We start from the raw sequence: 22428 nt of genomic DNA, 5'->3' as shown, positions 1-22428 counted from the left end.
TTTCTGTATGGGTGAAGCTGACTAGCGTAATTTTTAGAGCTGTGAGCGCGGTAATGTCGGTGGCGTAATTTCTGCTGCATAATCGGTTTTATATAAAAGTCCAGTTTGCACACGGCAACTCATAATGAGTCAACTTATTTTACTAGGTAGATATTTGTGGTTTAGAATAAAGAGTAATTTTATTATATTGTAGTTATATGTTTCAAATATTAATAATAAATTTTATCTTGTAGTTTTTTCTTTATTTTTGAGAAAAGCACAACATGACAAACATAACACATACAAGCTTTAACCCATAAGTGCTACACTGGGTCAGGCGATACTCACCACAGTAAAATTCAAATGTACTAAGTACTTGTCCTGTCCAGTATGGCTTACTTACTGGGGTCTACCACGCTCTCTTAATACGATTCAGTTTAGGCTCTAAACTGAACTGCATCGCTATTTTCGTACCACGACGTAACTTTGGATTCAGTTCAACACGGTTCAGCGCAGCGATACAGACATTTTCATTCACTCACTTCAAGCGGTTTTCGTACCATGACGCTTAACTTGAGTGGGAATTGAATCGCTTCAGTGTCAAATTTTGCGATTCAGTATAAGTTACTCATTCATTCTTTTGGAACTTTAAGTGTTTTACATGGAAATTTTAATTTTCAAGAACTAATTTTATTCAAGTTTTAATATTTTTTCATAGGTACTATCACGACATTGTGCTTCTTAACTCCTCATTGATAAACTAACTTTCAGTGAGAAAAGAGTCGTGGATTAGTGACAGCGTAAACATTTTATTTGTAATCAACACAGCGGTTGCTAAGAACACGCAATGACATAGAGTTATGGTTTTCCAAAATAATTCCAAAATATTTCGTTGGGATCGTTTATGAAAGATCATGGTAGGCCCCTGGTCTCTTCAGTAGTGCACTATTAAAACTGGTTTAGTTGGTTTGGAGAGTACTTCTGGCATACATGTAAAGTTACAAAGTTATATGACCTACTAACATTTTAATTGTTTATAAACATTATTAGTATAAACTACTTATTTTTTCACAGATTTCTGTCAAGGAATTCCATTTAATTATACTGTTTATTTGTAATTCCAGAGATTACCAGCTGTGGTGGCATTTACCCATTGGAAAAATATTTGTGTTGTATCTTAGATACAGGCAAGTTAGTGCCAGTATTACATAATTTTTCGAGTCAAATGTGTATAGCAGTAAAGCCATAACAAGCCAGGGCATAGGCCGAGTTTTTTTTTTTTTGTGAAAATTTCATTTTTAATACAAGCTGTTTTGCTAACTTTACTTTTTGTCTACTTTACTTGCATTGTCACCCTCACCCAAACTACATTTGCGTACCAAATTTCAAGTCGATGCCATTAACCGTAGAAGAGTTCTGTCCTGCGGAGACGATCCTGGGCGGACTACCAGGATGTCACTACCAGATTATTTATTGTCACGCAATTTACATAAGTATGCCAAATTTCAAGTCAATCCGACGTACTGGGTGTTGGTCGAATTTAACTTGCAAGATTTGATTACAGACAGACAGACAACGGGACAGGTGAAAATTTCATGTTTAATACAAGCTTTAATTGCTAACTATACTTTTAGTTGACTACTTGTACCTATTGTTACTCAAACTACATTTGCATACCAAATTTTAAGCCGATGCCATTAACCGTTGAAGAGTTCCGTCTGGAGACGATCCTGGCCGGAAACCAGGATGTAACTACCAGATTATTGTATTGTCACGCAATTTACATAAGTATACAAATTTCAAGTCAATCTGACACTGGAAGTTGGTCGAGTTTTACTTGCAAGATTTGATTACAGACAGACGGACAACGGGACAGGTGAAACTAAATTAAAGCTTGTAATATAGCCCATATCATCCAAACTATATCACACCTATAGTAGTATACTGTTTTAGAAATCAGATGACTAATTAATTTGAGTGGTTAACCAACATACAAACTTACAAAATCATAAGTTTTATCTCATTATCTTATCTCATTTTTTTTCATAGAGATTTTCATAGAGATTCCTGAATGTTATACTTTAAGATCGCTTATGTACACCTATGTTCCACAAATAAATATTCTATTCCATTCTATTCATAGTTTTTCTGTATCAACTTATATATAAATATAATTTGGAAGTCAACAACCAGTGACCCCTGTAATTTCTTTGCAAATGAAAAAAACATCTACTTACGATGTAAATTCACAGATGGTATTGCTGATGGCTTGATCCGATCTATTGATATTTGTCATTGGATCAAAATGATGGTCACACAGTCTTTCGACTTATATATTTTAATTTGGTCAGTTTCCTGAAGTTTGTCCCCAACCACTGACATCCAAGCATTAAAAAGGTCAGGTTTCCTTGTCGGGTGAGGAAACCGATGTAGTGGTACACAAAATGTAACTGAAACAATATTAAATAATGTTATTTTGCCATGTGTACATTACAATATGTTTTTATCATCATTCAATATTTTTACAAGGGTGATATCTAAATTTTCAACATTTGTGTAATAAAAAATAATTAAAGCTTTTTTTACAGGATAAGTAACTACAGAATTTGGTACTCTTTTGGATATCAAGTCTTTTTGTCAGTGAAGTCAGCCAGCGAAGAATAATAATAATATTATTATTATAATGCACAGGCAGCTAATAACTGATGAGTGCATATCATTGTTCACTTGTAAAATTGTCTTCAAAGTACTTATCAATCTGTTTTAAAAAACAGTGAAGGTGAGTGGCGGATTTGCAGTCTTGGCTACCCTAGCTCCCAAGCCATGTATTTAGTATCAGCTGCCCTTTCTCAGCTATATTATTATAATATTATTATTAGGTATTATCATTTTATCATCATATTGACTTTTTATGTCTCAATTTGCCGCCTCTAATAACTGGCCGCCCTAGGCTCGAGCCTACTGGGCCTTACAGCAAATCCGCCAGTGCACAAAGGTGCACTGATCACTTCCTTGGGCAAACTATTTGACTATTTCATGTGGTTGCCCAGGAAATGGCGCCTGGGATATGGGTCGAAGAAATGTTTCACATTTACGTTTTTATCACTAACTGTTCCGTGGTTCGCCGGATAAAATATACTACCCAAAAGAAAGTAGAGGCCACGTGAATTTCATAGGTAAAACGAAATACTAATAAATACAATTATTTACAACATTTCTTGTCTGAAAAATGGTTTTATTTATACAACACAACACAATGCAAATACTTTTCGTTCAGTTAAATGTATTCAGATAAAAACGCGAAGTTTTTTTTGATTTCGTTTTGTCGAAAACACTCGTGCCCTTTTATTATTTAAGGTAGTATTCACATAATCTATCGCTTCGGGAAACCTATTTTACACATATTGATGGAAGAATTACTGGAAAAACTTACCCAAAAGTCACAGCCGAAAACACAATATCTTTTCGGAAAATGACTCATGTTATTATCAAATAAGAAACTTACTACGCAATAAGAAAATAACTTAAAAGTCAACGAAAACTTAACAAGAAACAAACAAAACAACAACAAAAACACAACAAGAACTACGGTAACGAATAACTAACAAATTAACAATAACTTTAATAATAACAGGATATAATTTCGAAAAGAGAGCGCATAAACATTCAAACGATAGAGCGTTAGAGTTTACAATGGCGGCAATGGCGGCCCCTTTGACAAGTCAACCAAGATGGCCGCCAATTTAGTTCTTGACCACTGGTCTGAGGTCGCTGTAGTGCACGGAAAGTAATGACATATGTAAGTGTGCCCCCTCTGTCTGTGTCACGGACTTCGTATCCACATTCGATTCGTATCTTACTTTATCTTGCCGTCCCGCTCTGCAGCTATTTGTATTGTATATATATAATACTGATTTAATGCGAGGGTGAGAGAGACCATGCGATACGAACTTCGTGTTACGTACGAATTTTTGAGTAGCCCCCTGAATTGACTGACGAATGACTTGACAGTGACAGTGACATCTGTTTTTTTTTCGGTAAGTTCTTCCTTGCACAGTAGTCAAAGGAATTTTCATCCACACAGCCAAGTCTTGAATAAGAGGTTATGCACCCTGCAATGTTTAACAATTTTTGTAATGCTAGTGTGGATTAGTATTTCACCACCGCGTATAGCCTGTGTATTTTAGCCAAGTTTGCTGTCTTTTAGGTCTTGTATCTAGCACGTATAAAAATATGGCTTGCATGTATTATATTTTTTTTCTTGAGCATACAAATGAATAGCGTTTTAGGGCTCCGTACCTCAATAGGAAAAAAACTAAACCCATATAGAATTACTTTGTTGTCCATCTGTTATATGTCTGTCAAGAATGTCAAGACCCTTTTATATACATACTGGTCCTTGGCCGGATTAAGATGAAACTTAGTACAGAGGTACACTGAAAACGATTTTTTACAGTTACCATATAATTTGCAAATGGGGTTGCTAAATGATTTCCAGTCCAGACTTAGCTTTGGCCGTCTACCCGCTAACAAATTTCAGTGTCCTGTTACCAGCTAATCAGTGGCGTAGCTAGGTAACTTAGGGCCCTGGGGCAAATAAAAAAATGGGGGCCCACTGCTATCAAAACTGGTAAGGTTTTTTGAAGTAAAATCATTATATATACAAATACTTTAAAAATGCTAAGCAACTTTATCATCAGCTATAAAGCAGAATTTCGAGGGCCCCCTGAGCTTGGCACTGCCCCGCCTAGCCCCTTGGTAGCTACGTCACTGCAGCTAATCCAGCTATGTCCCTTGAATAAAGTATAAGTACTACCAGCATCGAATAAATTTCGTCCTTTCCTTTTAATTTCTCTTACACGAAATAATAAACCTATTTTTTTTTCAAAACCTTGCCGCTAGCATTAAATGACGAGTTTATGCTAGTTAAAGAAGGGCCTTAATTTTTTTAACACCGTTCAATATAACGGTATAATTTAAGCCAATTTACGATTTTCCTGCCCGGGAAGTGGAATTTTTCATTAAAAATACACCTTTACAATCGAATTGACAATGAATGAGTTTGTTGTGATTTGAATTTGAATTGAGAATAATGTGGTTGTGTCCATTTTAGAACGCTTAAATTCAGGCCCTACTCGTATACTACGAAGTGGAAAAATTCGAACTTCATATCTTACCGTCCCGCTGCTGACGGTACGATACGAACTTTGAATTTCATAGTAGCCCCCCTCAGGATGAAATGTTATGGCAGGTAACAAAAGCGTGGAGAAAACATAATTTTTATGTACCTACTCCGGAGGGAGAGAATCGCGAGTTAGGTCCGTCTTTAGATGCGGTGGTAGATTTTTTGACATTCATTATAATAGCCTAAATTGAATAAAGATATTTTGACTTTGACTTTGATTGAACCCTCGAAAAGATTATTACAGGACTAATGAAATAAGACTGAGAAGAAGAGTAAGGCCGCTTGTAGAAGTCCGTTGTTTGCTGGACGTGCGGTGTTGTATGGCTACAATGAATGTGTTTACACGCACCGGACACTTGTCCGGTGACTTAGCCATACAGCTCCGCAAGTCCGGCAAAAAAAACGGTCCGTTGTCCGGTGAAACAACGTACGTCTACAAGCGGCCTAAGAGTGGTCACGCGAGCCATGTGCCACTACCGTATGTGCGGCTTACTCGTAAGACGCGTAAACCGGCAGAACCAGCAGTTGAATTTAAACACTGGGATTTTATACTAAGTTCCCATGGGAACTCCTAAAAATTACAGTGGTTTTCATTGTTTTTTTCATAAATACAGCCCAGTCCTCTCAGTCTCAGAGGAGGCCTGTGCCTAACCTCTGCTGGGAAGGTAGATGCAGGTTTTCCTTGTAATGTTGTACCTACCAGGTCGAAGATGACCTTATCCGCTCAGCTTCATTGGAAGCCCACCTAAACACTACAATCGTTCCCAGTATCTGATTATTTATTCATAGTGTATATCATACTCGTACACTGGCTGAACATAAAATTCCATCGTCATGATTCTTTCTATTAAATTCAGCGTTGGGCGCGGCGCGGGTGCTTTGGCGGGAAACGCGACTCGCATAGTAATTTTTTTTCCAATATGGCGACTCGCTCAGACGTTTTTCAATATGGTCTTGGATATTGGTCATCAACTGGCCGCCACAATGGTTTCGTGTACAAATATGGCTCGTTATATTCCACTATTAAACAGCGATGCAGTGTTTGGTACATACATAGCACTGATTCATTTCATAGTAAGTAATGGTTTAGATAGAATGGTTCTGACGATGTTGGATGGCTTATTGTTCGCTATAGGCAACAACTTGTCGTACCGCCGTCGATTCGAGGACGGAAGCTATCGACTATTAAGTATAATGTTACTAGAGTTTACCCTCGGCTTCGCATGCGTAAGTAAACTATTCGGTCTGGTAGTTACAATTGAAATTACGGGATTTTACAAAATTCCCATGGGAAATCCCAAAATATATATCGTGATTTATCCCTATCCCGTGGGAATATCGGGATAAAAAGTAGCCTATGTGTTATTCCAGTAGTTCCAGCTACCTACATACCAAATTTCATGACTCAAAGTCCAGCGGTTGTTACTTCGAGATTTTATCCGTATCCCGTAGGAATATCGGGATGAAAAGTAGCCTATCCAGGGTATATATTACCTGTATGCCAAATTTTACTCAAATCCGTTCAGTAGATTTGCGTGAAAGAGTAACGAACATACATCCAAACATCCATCCAATCCGTCCATACAAACTTTCGCGTTTATAATATGGTGTACTGCCTTTTCGGCGAAATATTTTTCGCCAAATTTCACTTAGCAACCAACCTTTCGCCGAAGTTTCATTTGGCAAACCAATCCTTGGCATAACTTTGCTTCGAATTTTTCTTATTACGCAACATTTTTATATTGCAAAATTTTACTTCATCACACTTTTGTGGCAAACAATTATGTAGCAAATTATTGGCTAAGGAAAATAACAAATAGTCAAATAACATTTTGGCCAATTTTTACACATAAGGTAGTTATATCAGTCATGATATATAATAACATGAATAAATGTTCAATTATGTGGCGGCGAGCGAGCGAAGCGAGCGAGCAAGACGAGACTAGGCAGAAGCGACTTGGATAGGTTAGGTTCAGAAGGCTAAGGCGGGAGCGAAGCGTAGCGTAGCTTCCGCTTTAGCCTTCGATGTTAGGTTTTTTTGTAACAGAACGGAAAAAAAACATTGGCTTGCTTGCTTGTTTGCTTGCTAAATTAAGGAATGCCAATCAACGCATTTGACAAAAACACAAATGACATCTTAAAAACATGCCAGGGAATAATTTGCATAATAATCATTTATCAAATCATTAGTTAGTTGGGAAATGATATCAGTGCGAAATGTTGAGTTGGGAAATTAAATTTCGCCTAAATAAAAATATGGGTTAAATAGTTTGGGAGTTAATAATTTGCTAAATAATTTTCGCCAAAATATTAGTAAACCTTATAATATTAGTAGGATAAACCCCATGACAATGTTTATAATTTGATCGCTCGCTTTTCAAACTGCCGGTGAGAATTTCTCTCTCTCTGTAGCCTTATTTGTTCCAAATTGCAGGGCGCAGGTTCTAATAAACAAGGTTGCCAAAATTCACTTTAAGCCCGGCTCCAAAGTCCAAACGTAGATCCAGCACTGATGAACACTTGCTTCTCGCTACTCGCTGCTCCTCAACTCGTCTCTAGTCAGTAGATTTACTAGCGTCTGAGCGTCTTGTTCATCGTCGGTGGTGGGGCAAGTGCCTTAAGCTTACCATTGACGTACCTGCGGTAGGTAGTCAAACCATAATGAAAAAAAAAATTACAAAAAATAGAACCGACTACAAAAAACCATGAAAATAATTTTCTACCAGTCTGAGGTCGGTGCCTAGCACGAGCCAGCAGGAGTGGACCTATAATCGTCTACCTCAACCTACAACTATAAGAGTATTTTGGGCTTCAATCACTCCTGCTGGCTCGTGCTGAGGCACCGACTTCAGACTGGTTGAAAATTATTTTCATGGTTTTTTGTAGTCGGTTCTACTTTTTGTTAAACAAATTTTGTTCACGCTTTTTAGTGTAAAAGATCTAAGATACAATATTTTAATGTCAACTGCTCGTCACCTTTTACGAAAAATTGCTTTGTCCGATGCAGAGACGTTCATTATTGAGGAGTCCTGGTGCTTCATCACATCACCCGTTCCATTTCACCATATGAATTACGATGGACTTAAATTGCTTAGCAACTGCGTTAAAGTAATTGAAATTCAACCCGTGAAGTACACCTACTTGTTATTGAGTAGTCGCTCCATTGGTCAAATTTGGTCTTCAGCATCAGTTCCACTTCACCAAATGATGATTTTCAAGAGCAAATGCACGAGTTACTCCTAAATCTATCAAAATTACCATAGGCATTCCTACAATATTTGAAGAGTTACCTCGATTTCCCTAGGATCCAATTATCAGATCCTGATTTGGTGCTTATGGGACCTTATTGAAAGCATTCCTAGACGAACGAAAAAGAAATTTTTCAAATCGGTTCATAAATGACGGTGTTCTGAGGTAACAAATATAAAAAAAAACCGAATTGATAATCTCCTCCTTTTTTTTTGAAGTCGCTTAATAACACTTGTAATATACCTAGTTTCTAAACGAACTGTCACTTCGAAAAAAGCGAGTTTGACAGATAGCTTGCACATCCGGTCCCTCCCGGACGACACCCATTAATATGTAAAACTTTAATAATATTAAGAAAATAAAACAACATCTTTTCAACGAACACTATCTTTTATTCAAAACACTACAACACTATCCTCTCACTAGGACCGAATGAAATAGATATTTTGAAGATTTAGAGATTTTAGAGTATGGTGAAGAGGCTAGTACGAGTAGGTATGTGTGGCTGCATATTTGTAGTAGCTCAGTTACTGCTTCATTATTGTTGTTTTTTTTTTTAAGTTTTATACTGATTACATTCCTAAACTAAACTTTCTTTAAAGGCCGGCAAGAGACCAACCAATGACTTTCCTCGAGTTGTTGGTACCATGAGCGGTGGTGCTCATTTCCCATCAGATTACCCGCCGCTCTTTGCCTTCCTCTAATAATAATAAAATAGTTAAATTAAAAATACATTGTAGTTGTAGACTGATAATGAAACTATTTTGCTTAGCACTCATTGTTTTGTTGGTAAGTAATTTTTGTTCCCGTACCTCTGGGTGGTACAATATCAGCGTTTTGTTACATGTACCATCAGCCAAATAAGTGGTCTATCAATTTTTAAACAGCTCCTATCAAATTAATATGCCGCTAAAGTCAAACACGTCTATTGGCATTATTGTTTTATGACATGCAAACGATTATCAACTTTGGGGTGGTAGACCACATATTTGGCTGATGGTACATCTATTATTTTCCTAAAAACTTGTTTTATGCTTTTCTTGTAGAGTCTAACCCGGGAAAGAAAACAATATCAAATTCGAATCGGTGCCCTCGCTTTGCTCGGCTGTCATATCTCGTGTCTTTTCCTCCCTAGTCTACTAATTTACGTGGATGATATGCTTCGTCGCACAATTTACAAATTCACGTAACGTAGATGATATGAGTACGTAGACCTGAAAAACATCACCTCGCTCGTGACCTCACATTTAGCGCCGTCCCTCTGTCGCTTACAATCTTGACATGCACCCGCTAAAAAGAACGGCCTTGCGTTACGAAACATATAGATATCGATATTGATAATACATCGACAGTATAATAATAAATATAAGTAGGTAACTACAACTAAAAAAAATTAAAGCCCGCGACATCTTCTCAAAGTTCATCGCGATGATTGAGTGCCGATCTTGTCACCAACAACAACATCAACGGCGTGGCATGATTTTTGAAATGAGGGCTATCGCGTATGAATTCGCCGCTAGAGGCGCTAGTGTAGCGTGAGGTCTCCGAAATGTCAAATCTCATAGTTTTTGGGTGAGCTACGCGGGTTTATTTAAAATTAGAATAATTTTGTGAATATTTTGCAATATCTGAAATTAATTATGGCAAATATGCGTTCCGGGACAATGAATGTTTTGAGACAGTTTTGTCTTTCGGAAACCTTTGTCCTCCCTTTTCCGAACAAAACGGGGACTATGCAACACTGTGGCATGCTCGATATTTTTATGGTAAGGTTTTAAGGTGTATTAAATATGATGTTAATCTAAACTTTGTTTTCACGCCCGTAATAACAGACTTTGAAAGCCATACTTAAAAACCTCACGCAACGTGCGCCATCTAGTGAGACAAAAAACGATAGCCCTCATTACATCCTCAAAAACATCACTCAAGAATGGTGAAAAATTGAGCAGTATAGTTTTTATAGGGTTATGTTCTAGGAGTTGTTAATTAAACAATAAATTATCTATTTATTTAAAGTTGTATTTTTATGGCACAATATTTTAGACTATCACGGTCACATTACTAATTTTATGAATTAAATTTGGGGTTTGTTCCACGTACCTTGATTTTAGAGCAGCTCGATATTTCGGCACAGTTGCATGCGCCATGATCACGAGACGACACAAGATACGCGTAACAAAACCCGAATTTAATTCATATCATAAAACTTTTTTTTGGCTAATGTAGGTAATATTCGAGGTTGCAGTAATACGACTTGTACTGTTATCTATTTTGTGGCAGTATTTTTTGAGTTTATGGTAACTTATACTCCATTTATTTTAACATTTGAAACTTAACGGTAAAATTTTCACACGTTTTAAATGAAACAAAAAACATAGTAAATACCGCTAATAAATGTACTGTAGGTAATTTTAGTCCATTTGTGTTCGAAATACCGAGAAACAAAAGAATAGAGAAAAAAAGTATAGCTTGACCTATGGCCATCAAGCTGAGGATGGGTTTGTCGTCTTTTTTTATAAAACGAGGGGGAAAACGAGCAGACGGGTCACCTGATGGAGAGCGATCACGTCGCCCATGGACACCCGCAACACGAGGGGAATCGCAGGTGCGTTGCCGACCCTTTAAGGAATTGGTAGGCTCGTTTTTTAAAGATGCCTAAGTTGTAACGTTCCGGGAATGTTGCCGCTGTAAGCTGATTCCAGATCTTCGTCGTGCGAGGAAAGAAGTTTAAGAGTCTGGGTGCGAATAGATGCGAATCTATAAGTTTTTCGGAATGAATGGGTGAAATCACATTTGAAATTTACTTAAGTAATGTCCGCAAAAGCTACTGTGCTTAGTCAGGGTTGTAGTACACAGCGTCGAAACGTCGACGCGTGCGCATAGCTCCGCGTGCCGCCATTGTGGCCGCGGCGCGTGAGCGGCATGCAAAGTCAACTGATTTTGCAAGAGAGAGCGAAGGGTTTTGGGGGGCGATTGAAAAATAAAACTGTGGACGATTCTGTGGAAATAAAATCTAAGTCCAATCGGTTTCTAAGTTAAACACTTAAACTAACAACAAATTTAACAAAGTTCATGATTCAAAACTCATCATTAGTAGTCGTTAAAGTAAAAAAAACTACATTAAAAATACAAAAATACCTTTTTGTATTTTTTTTACGAATATTTTCACTGCGGCACACACACAATTTGCTGGAAAGAAGAGGGAAGTAAGGAAGGTGATAAGATAACTCAAATGGGAGTAGGTACTTAATTTTAACAACAACCAACTGACTATACTATAAACAAGTTTTTAATTAGGGGTACTTAGATATTTTTTCCCTAAGATACAAATGGGAGCGAACTCAGACACAAAATTAATGAATACTCTGCCATCTAACAATAACCCAGTTTTTTTAATTAATTATGTTGTTATAATTACTTACTTAACTTAACTTACTTTTCAATTAATTACTTATGTTATACTTAGCTGTTCATGCATTGAGTTTGTGATTATTTTTTTAAATTGAGTTAGGTATTTGCATCAGTCCAGCATTTACTGAGCTGAAAGCACTGATTTTGTTTGCACGGATAGCCTAACGTACTGGCACCAATGATCCACACTTTTCGAAGATAGTGGGCTAACCTATATGCTTACCTACCTAACCTATTGTCACCTGCTTTGTATTATTTTCTTTTGAAAAAAATTCAAGGTTACGTTTTTCTATAAGTAGGTATTAATTTATTAAAAATTGTCGTTTTATTGTTTACGAGCATTTCGTTTGCTCAGTAAATGCTGGACAATATGATGCAAATACCTAACTGAATTAAAAAAAATAATCACAAACTCAATGCATGAACAGCTAAGTATAACATAAGTAATTAATTGAAAAGTAAGTTAAGTTAAGTAAGTAATTATAACAACGTAATTAATAAAAAAAATTAGTTAGTGTAACAGAGCTAGACACAATAATTTTGTATCACGTTTAAAATTTCATCTTGCTTAAGCTCGATTAGGAACTTACTACAATTCTTTAAATACCCGCTAATTTCGATTGTTACAATCTCTAGATTGCAAAGCTACTTACGACCGGAGTGAGAAGGCGTAATTGCTGATGAGTGAGTCATCATTACCTCACGGCACGACCCATTCATCTGGCTTCCAACTGACACCCACGTTGGAAAAAGTAAATTGACTAATGTGCCCTTATGGGTTCCATCGTCCATGATGGTTGTACAATCGGTACTATACGACAATACGGCTGATTGGCTCGACCTTTGTACACCATGGTCACCATGGTTAAGGGCGAATCGATGTCAAATCTGTAAATTAGGTAGGTACCGTCGCGAACCGGGATTGGCCATTCGGCGCGTTATGCATAAAGCAGTACTTAAAGATTGATAATTAATAAGCCAGAATAGTACATTGTGTCTTAAGGGCGGTAAACAAGGAATTACGAACGAGAGTCTATTAGAAGCCCGAAGTCGAAGACTGAGGGCTTTAATGAGTCGATGTTCGTAATTCTAGTACCGCCCGTGCGACATACAATGTTTTTCATCACATTTGCGAGTAAAATTGTATATTTGTAAAGGAAAAACTAATATTTTTTCAAAAATTGCCGATACCGCTGACTACGCTCTTGGCAGCGCCAGCCTCCGCGCCACCCCACCCCACGCAGCATGTGCCCGACCTGCTCGCGCCGCGCTCCTGCACGCCATGCAGTATCACACTCATTGACCGACCTTGGGCTTCATGACATGAAAATGAGTACGGGCAATGACTCATTTACCGACCACGGGTTTCATGACAAGCACATTAAGGTCGAGGGTTTTATTTGGGGGGTTGCAACCAAGGTAGCCTGCATGTTACGACACTGTTTACGAGCAAGTGTGATGAAAAAGCATTTCACGGCTAAATTACGTACAGTGGCAAGTGGCATAACACTCCCGGTTCCCCACAGTTAAGTACGTTTCATGTCGATTGCGGTAGAGTCATTTCATTTTACAATGATCTCTGTTGACGTTACGGTTACTAGAGAGTGACTACTTAGATTGGAAAATGGCCACATCGCGTAAGGGCTCAAATCTTAGTATGACGAAGCGCTATACTAAATTCGAAAATCGAAGTTCGTATCGTACCGTCCGTCTCACTCTCGTATTAAATAATCTCTAATAATTATAAGCGTCGGCGGGACGGTACGATACGAACTTCCATTTCCGAATTTCGTAGTAGCCCTGCTGGTATGATGCGTAGTGCGTCGTAACATGACCCTACAGCGCGCGAGCCGAGCGAAGCGAGCGAACCGCAAAGAGCCAGAACCATTTTTTTTCATTTTACAGGGAGATTTAGGAGATGTGAGCACGACCAAACCTAGCGGATTCAGTTAGTTGAGACTAGGCTAGATATCTTTTTTTTTTTACATAAAACTGACCATGATTGAACCCTAAAAATATGGAAGCTTCCGTTTAGCACTTGTTCTCACCGCCAGCGAGGAAACGATTGGCTATCGACTATTTTCTCGCTCAAGAAACGAACAAAAGATATAAGATCCTGTGTGAGTAAAAGAGACACATATATTAAGACTCGCTCTTACATCTTTTGTCGCAGCGACAAGAGCTATAAAACTCGCTGAGCTATAATACTCGCTCAGCGATGTCAGCTTGGCAGCCGCCCCGCACGAGCGAGTCGAGTGGAGCGATTCGATTAATCTCCCGTCGCACTCGAACACTCGCTTACAGCCAGCGACAAAACTACACTCGCTTCTCGCTGCTCACCCACTCGTTTCTAGTTACTCGCTCTACTCGCTTCTCGCTCATCGTCGGCGGTGGGACAAGTGCCTTATAACGGAAAAAAACTTAAAAAAGCGCCATGACCAGTCAATTAGAAAAAAATACTATGTTAGGCACATGGCAACCTGTGTACCTCAAGAGTAGTCAAGAGATGCTTACTCAAGTGTTTTACATAAAACATAAAAAAGCCAACCCCTCATATACTTAATACACATACACCACCAGTAGAATTAAGTAGTAGAAACAAGAGCGTGTCGGACACGCCCAAAATAGGGTTCCGTAGCCATGATGAAAAAATTAGGTAATATTTTTCTAAGGATTTCGTATTTTATACGGAATCTTCGAAGTTTAGGTATATTTTATACCTTAGGCTGCTATTTAAGAGTTAAACTACTAATAATTCTCAAGCAAACTTAGCCGTTATAGTTTTCGTTGAAAGTTTGATATACTTACTACCATCCTGAATTTTTCCAAATTTTTCCACCCGCCGGTTTAGATTTAAGAGGGGGGGAAGCTCGATTTTCATGAAAATTTGCACTTTAAAGTTGAATATTTCGCAAACATATCACTGAATCGAAAAATTGTCCTAGCAAACCCCTAATGGTTTTAAAAGACCTATCCAGCAATACCCCACACTATAGGGTTGGATGAGAAAAAAAAATCACCCCCACTTTACGTCTATGGGAGGTACGCTAAAAAATTTTTTTTTTATATTTTTTATTGTACCATTTTCTTGGCATAGTTTACCTATATATCCGTGCAAAATTACAGCTTTCTAGCATTGATACTCCCTGAGCAAAGCGGCGGATGGACGGACAGACAGACATGCCGTATACTTAATTTTTGCCATTTTCGCTCCGGAACTCTAAAATCGAGGGCGCCATTTTCTCCGCAACACACGTTTTTGACAATGGCAATAATCTCATATCATACTTATGTATAACTTCTAGTATAAGTATAGTTCATCCCATTTCCTAAAGTTTAATGTCGTTTATAGTTACTATATTTGTTTAAACTATGGTACAACAGTGCAAACTATACGACAAAGGTTCTTTAATATAAAAACTCCAACCCCAACAAACATCCTAAAGCCCTGTTTAAACAGTTGCCTGACATTTTTTTGATTCGATAGCTTTAACTATTAAGATCAGTATGCGTGTCACACGCATCCCTCCCATAAAACAATGGGTAGGTAGCGCTCTTTTCGAAGCAGGAAACTGCGTACGCGCCGACGATACAAAATGGCCACCATCGCCATAATTTAAGCCTCAAACGGAGTTATACTCGCGTCTGGATGCGATGGAGACGCTAAACCATAAGGGGAAAGGATGTCCTGGCTGCTTTCCGCTTGTTAATGTTTTTAGATTATATTTGTTATTCTGTGTTGCTTGTTTCCTTCCGCGTAAGAAGCACTCGTTTCGTTTCCGGGGTTGGACGAAAGCTTGAATTTTTGGCATCTTTGATCTAATGAGGGCTATCGCGAATGAATTCGCCGCTAGAGGCGCTAGTGTAGCGTGAGGTCTCCGAAATGACAAATCTCATAGTTTTTGGGTGAGCTACGCGGGTTTATTTATAATTAGATTTTTTTTACATAGCTGGAAAAATATGCAAATTGAAGTGGCAATGGGCAGGCCACATCGCTCGAAGAACAGATAACCGTTGGGGGAGAAAAGTCCTCGAGTGGCGACCACGAACCGGAAGACGAAGCGTTGGCAGGCCTCCCACCAGGTGGACTGACGACATCGTGAGAGTAGCGGGAAACCGGTGGATGCAAGTGGCAAGTTGTCGTTCATTGTGGCGTTCTAAGGGGGAGGCCTTTGTCCAGCAGTGGACGTCTTCGGGCTGATGATGATGATGATGAGATTTTTTTTGTGAATATTTTGCATTACCTGAAAATAATTATGGCAATTATGCGTTACGGGGCAATGAATGTCTGTGTTTTGGGACAGTTTAGTCTTTCGGTAACTTTTGCTCTCTTTTTTTCCGAACAAAACGGGGCTAAGCAACACTGTGGTTGCTGGATATTTTTATGGTACGGTTTTAAGGTGTTTTAAATATGATTTTAATCTAAACTTTGTTTTAGCGCCCGTAATAACAGACTCTGAAAGCCACACTTAAAAACCTCACGCAACAGTGCGCCATCTAGTGAGACAAAAAACGATAGCCCTCATTACAGTTAAGTGCTCTAAGTATTCTATGAGCATCCGCGAGCTGGCACAGGGCCGGTTAAAGGGAGAGCCCAGCTGTCCATCTTCGCGCTCGAGTCTCATAGGGCTAACTACAACTCTAGACTCCAAGTGGAAGGGTGTGGTGTTCCGTGTTTTTAGGGTAGCGACGAAGACGACTTTCAAATTCAAATTTACATCATTTATTCTGTAAACAGGCCACAAAAAACGGGACCCTATTATAAAGACTCCGTTGTCCTTCCGTCCGTTCGTCTGCCACCAGGCTAGCTAGATAGTTAGAAAAAATTCTGTTGCCGCTATAATAACAAATACTAATGAACCGATTTTGATAAAACATGTCTAAGAACCATCGCTAGAAAACCTGCGTCCAATTAAAAAAAACACTTTCAAATCGGTCCACCCGTTTAAGAGCTACGGTGCCACAGACAGACAGACACACACACCGACACACAGACATACAGACACACAGACACACATAATGGTCAAACTTATAACACCCCTCTTTTTGCATCGGGGCTTAAAACAGAACTAAATGAGTATTTAAGGAGGCTTCCATACAGAAAAGGTGTTTCTTTTGCTAATGTCTAATGTTGTATTTAGAGCAGCGCTTTCGTAAATACCATAATTGCCAAGAAGAATGCGCCGCAAGAAACTGGTAGAAAGTATTTTTTTCAAAATTAGTAAATAATTACAAAATACTTAAAAACTACAGTATGAAATTAAAGAAAAAATTACATGAAAAGAATAAATCCTCCATTCAAAATCAAAATATATATTATAAATCTAAAATCCCTAATTAAATATTATGCCTTTTATGCGTTTTATTTTACGTCTTTTTGTGTATAATTTGAATTTTACAGCGCATTGGTTTTCAACTGTAAACTGTAATGCTGTAATTTTTTGCTGACAAATAAATAAATAGTAGACATGCACATCGTAAATAAATAACTACAGTATTAACCAAAGCCCATTCACGGGCATTGGACGATAGATGGAGCTAAGCGGGACCCCAAGGACCGTAGTTACCAAATTTAATTGTATGCTATTAGATAGAGGTGACCAGCGCCGGCCCTGGAGTCAAGCAAGAGGAGCCTTCGCTCATGGAACCAGATGGCAAGGGGCGCCATTTTCCAGCTTTCAGTGCAAAATAAAATTTAGATGGCACCTTTTGAGAGGCGAAGCGGTGTAGACGATTTCGCTCTACCTTACAGACCTTATACTCAAGCGCTACAGCCAGCGCTGAACGTGACCACAGAATATATAATGACGTGACATAAGGGGCATTGTGTATTGATGTCATAAACTCGGTCATTTATTCATCTGGCAGGAAAACTATTAAAAACAAAAAAGTATGAGAGGAAGCAGACGGGAAGTATTTTTTACTCCGTATTTGTTTCTTATCTACGGAACCTGCTACACGATAAGCAGTGTTAGCGTTCAGCTTGAGACCGGCTTATCTCATCCTATGCAAACAAACGAATGTGCCACTGGTTTATATTTTACATTTTAATAATTAAATAGGTCATGAGCATGAGTGGACCTTTTTGAAAATCTACGCAGTAGAGCTGGCAGCCCTAGCTAAGTATTCAAAAAGAGAACGCTGCCAGTATGCTCGGAGCCTTGCCTAAGAGTTATTTTGTTTTAGTTAGTTTTGTAAGTAAATAGATATAATATTGTTATTTACTGTTTTCTGATGTAGTAACTGTACCCATATTTGCACTAAGTATTAAATAGTGAAACACATTTACACATATTGCACACAAGTATGTACCTATAACACAAACTTTTTTTTCTTAAAAAACTGCAGGGCTACTACGAAACTCGAAACTCGAAGTTTGTTTCGTGCGGTCCCTCTCGCTCTCGTATTAAATAGTATAAGTGTCAGAGGGACCGCACGACACGAACTTCGAGTTTCGTAGTAGTAGCACTAAGTATTACTTATTCTGTGGTAGTAGCCCTGAAGACCCGTGCTGCGTGATTAGCCCCTATGTTACCTAAACTACCTGATGAAAAATACCAACGAGGCCAAATTAGCTTCGATCTAAAAGTTAGATCTGTAGTTTGTCTACTTATGGTGCATTTTCTACCTACCTACCTATGGTGCTAGAAAAATAGGTGCGGATATTTTTAGGGTACACACACACACACACACACACACACACACACACACACACACACACACACACACAAACATCACGCCTGTATTCCCAAATGGGGTAAGGGGTAGGCAGAGCACACGAAACGTTATCGCTTCGGAGCCACTTAGCAGTTTTAGGTTTTAAGTTTCACAAAAACGTTACAATAGTGACAGGTTGCTAGCCTGTCGCCTACGGTATACCTTAACCTATCCTCAGTCGCCTCTTACGACATCCAGGGAAGAAATGGAGAGGTGTAATTCTCACCCAACACCACACGGGTAACGGGTTTTCAGGGTATGTAATTAATAGGTAACCTAAGAATGTATATACTATATACCAAATACCAACCTCATTAGTTAGTAGTTACGTATTCTAATAAATAATTTTGGCGACACACAGGATACAGGCAGTGGCGTAGCTAGGTAACCTAGGGCCCTGGGGCAAATAAAAAAAAATGGGGCCCACTGCTATCAAAACTGGTAAGGTTTTTTGAAGTAAAATCATTATATATAATTAAAAATGCTAAGCAACTTTATCATCAGCTATAAAGCAGAATTTCGAGGGCCCCCTGAGCTTGAGGGCCCCGGGGCACTGCCCCGCCTAGCCCCTTGGTAGCTACGCCACTGGATACAGGTATTTAGTTGCGTGCGCTTGAAGTGTTGTGCTGGTTGTATTTTATTTACTAAATATAGCTGTTGCTGTCATTTTAAATGACTACTAAATCATATGAAAACGAACCAAAAACTTTGCACACCCGCGACCTTATAACATATGTCTACGCAACAAATGTGTGTTCATGCAGTTCCTCCACCTCCACCCTATAAGAACACACACACAAATCACCCATACAGTTAGGTATCACCACCACCGCATTACACTGACGCGTTTCGAACTCAACCAGAGTTCATCCTCAGTGCAACTCACAGAAACTCGCGACGCCGACGGTCACAGTCAATGGAAAGCTAGAAAAACACAGGTGTATATGTATAAGTATGAAGTATCATATTGATAACTATACTTAGGTAAGTACCTACTCTTTCTACCGAGTCGAGGATGGCTGTATGGATTGCACAGGAGTACCTACCTAATTAAGTTTTAGGAATTTTCCAGTTAATAATAAATTTCGGTCAAATTTCAAAAAACTTAGATAGATACCTATTAACATTTTTACAATGAATAGTGACCCAATCAGTCGTTCATGATGAATTTTCAATTAAACTGCAAATACCTATTAAGTTCTATGTTTGCTTCCGATTCAAATCTTTCCTGACCATTAAGTACCTACCTATAGCTATAGCTATGAATAATTATAGCTAATGAAGGTGACAAATACGCGTAAACATTTATGTTTCTCTGCAAGAAAGCTGAACCTATGCAAAGTGCGCTTTACCGCAGGCAGGGTCACGCTGTGACCCACTCCGTGGCCGCGTGGGTCGCGCCCACACCACGCAGGTAACAGACCAAGAAGATGCCTCCAACCCGTGGAATTTTCCAAGTACCCACAGCCCTTTAAAGTGTTGGACGTTATTTAGAAGGGGACACTTCTTAATAATGACTAGTACGTACAAAGAGTGTCTAATTAGTATTCATCTGAGCGAGTGCAGTGCTCGTCGCGGTGGGGACGGGTTATTAGCCAGCGCCGCCTCCGCGCCCGGCCATATTGTTCCGACGCCTGCCCCGAGCGCCGTCGCGCCAAACGCTCTCAGACTAACGCTAATTCACTCTGTCAATATTTGAACTGTGGTGCCGCTTCGACGATTTCACCGGAGGAAGCCGAGCCGGTGGCTGGGAAGGCAAGATGTCGGCATAGCTGATTGACTTTGATATACGGCTGTGTCACATCGAGCCAGCTCAATCCACCGGCGTTCTACTATCGAAGATCGCATCGTGATTGCACCCGTGCGGAGAAGAAATTCGGATCGCTCCCGATTCGCGTTTCGCGCCGCCCCGGAGAGGGCGCTCTGACAGCTGTCATACAGCTTTCTCGGGCAGCCGTGGGACGACTCCGCCGAGCATAAATTTTTATTTATATCACACACGACGATGTTCCCGTAGAGTGCGACCGGCTGTGTACGTGCGTGACGAAACGATACGAAAACACGAGAGAATGGCGAACGAGGAGGTTTTGGGGGCGCGGAAGACGATGTTCGTTTTAGTGATTGTTGTGGGTTGTTTCGCTTTGCTGTGGCCGCGGATCCTGGCTCCGCTGATGCTGGGGCAGGGCCAGCAGCTCAAGCCGAACCAGTTCGACCGGGACGCAGGTAACGGCGGTATTTATAACTCTAAGCTCAATGTCAATACCGCTGGACGACGCGGCGACCGCTGCCGTTTCGGCCGCTTCACGCGTTTTAAATTTAATTGTATGTCGTTCAGCGCTGAAAACCACCACTTTTACTATGGCTAAATGGCTTTGTGCTGTATACTTTTTAATTTAGTGGTTTGGTGGATTCGCAACGCAACTTTCTCAGTGCGTATTTGCGTTTCTCAGCGAGGCGGCTGAACAAATATGTCGCTGTCCAGCGGTTGACCGAGCATTACCTAATGTTGACATAAGATCTGATTGGAATGCTGTTAGCATCAAACTAGTTGGTCAACTTTGCTTCTATGACACCTTGTTCTTCTCCATGCAAATATGTGTCAGGGATATCAAGCAGTAAAAGTATTTAACAAGTATTTTTAGTAGGCATAATTAAAAACAATAAGTTTGTTGTTTATGCCTTCAAATCCTTAATATCCCGCATTATAATTAAAAATGTGGGAGTTTATCAATTTTTAGCAATTAACCTGAATTTCCTCATTCACAGCTGTGAGGTTACACGCATAGTGTGGTAGTAATGTAATAGATAAACATTCATATCACAAACAATTTGTGTAGCTCTGTTGCAATATACCCATTTACAGTGTTACAGCTTATTTATTATTATTTCTATGATAAATGAAAAAGTATATTACTTTTCCAATTGTAATTCATATAGAATTTATAACAGCAAAGTTTCTTAAATTTTTTATTAATAAAACTTATTTTTGTTTATGTTTTGACATAATAAATATGTTATCAAATATTTAAAGGCAGTTCAATGGAAAATGATTACCATAATATATTTCCATAAGTTAATAACATATTTATTTTGTATTACTGCTCTACATAGAGACGTTAATCAGAACAAATACATAATTAACTTACCTACAATAATACTTATATTGACGGTTAAGAACCAATACCGTCTATCTTCCATCTTTTCAGCATGATAATTAGGTGTTATTGATTCTTTACCATCAATATGGAAAATTACTACTAATGAACAAGCTATGCCACTTTTGTTGGTAAGTACAGTCACCTATGTTATCTGCCACAGCAGAGCGTGCAAAAATTAGATAGGTATTTATGAATGGTTTGATGTGTCAGATATTGCTACTGGTGTCTGTGCAATTCTAAACTATTGCCATTATTATAATCTAATAATTTTACATATAATATAATATGTCAAGTGCAATGTGTAAAATTTAATTTGTAAATATTTCAAATTATACTAACCAAAAGAGGCATAGAAATTGTTAATTATAAGAATTACCAAATATTTATCACTCTAAACTAATCAATTGGTTCTGTATGACTAAAATGCAACTTTATTGTCACTACTTTGAAAAAAATCTAATGTCAAATCAATATATCAACAAAATTGACTGTTGCAGCATAAAGCAAGACAGCCGGTGAAATTACTGGCACTTGAGGTATCCCATCTTAGGCCTCTAGGTTGGCAACGCATCTGCAATCCCCCTGGTGTTGCAGGTGTCTATGGGCGGTGGTGATCTCTTACCATCAGGAGACCCACTTGCTCGTTTGCCATCCAGTCGAATAAAAAAAAAAAAAAAAAAAAAAGCACAGAATTTTTTTTTTAAAGTAGTGATGTTAAGCAAATTATTT

The 22428-nt window shown here is 38.7% G+C and overlaps 1 protein-coding gene across 1 annotated transcript in view; it reads left to right on the top strand.

Annotated features, from left to right (window-relative positions):
- The first annotated feature begins 20464 nt into the window (after nucleotides 1–20464).
- The window catches only part of RIC-3 (RIC3 acetylcholine receptor chaperone), a 74644-nt gene continuing 72680 nt past the window's right edge, over nucleotides 20465–22428 (top strand). The window contains 1 exon segment of the mRNA XM_074098031.1: nucleotides 20465–20764. Within this exon segment, the coding sequence (XP_073954132.1) occupies nucleotides 20611–20764 (154 nt within the window). The 5' untranslated portion in view covers nucleotides 20465–20610.

The sequence above is a fragment of the Choristoneura fumiferana genome, chromosome 14, assembly GCF_025370935.1.
Source record: "Choristoneura fumiferana chromosome 14, NRCan_CFum_1, whole genome shotgun sequence".
NCBI lineage: Eukaryota > Metazoa > Arthropoda > Insecta > Lepidoptera > Tortricidae > Choristoneura > Choristoneura fumiferana.
This window is presented reverse-complemented; position numbering and strand designations above follow the sequence as displayed.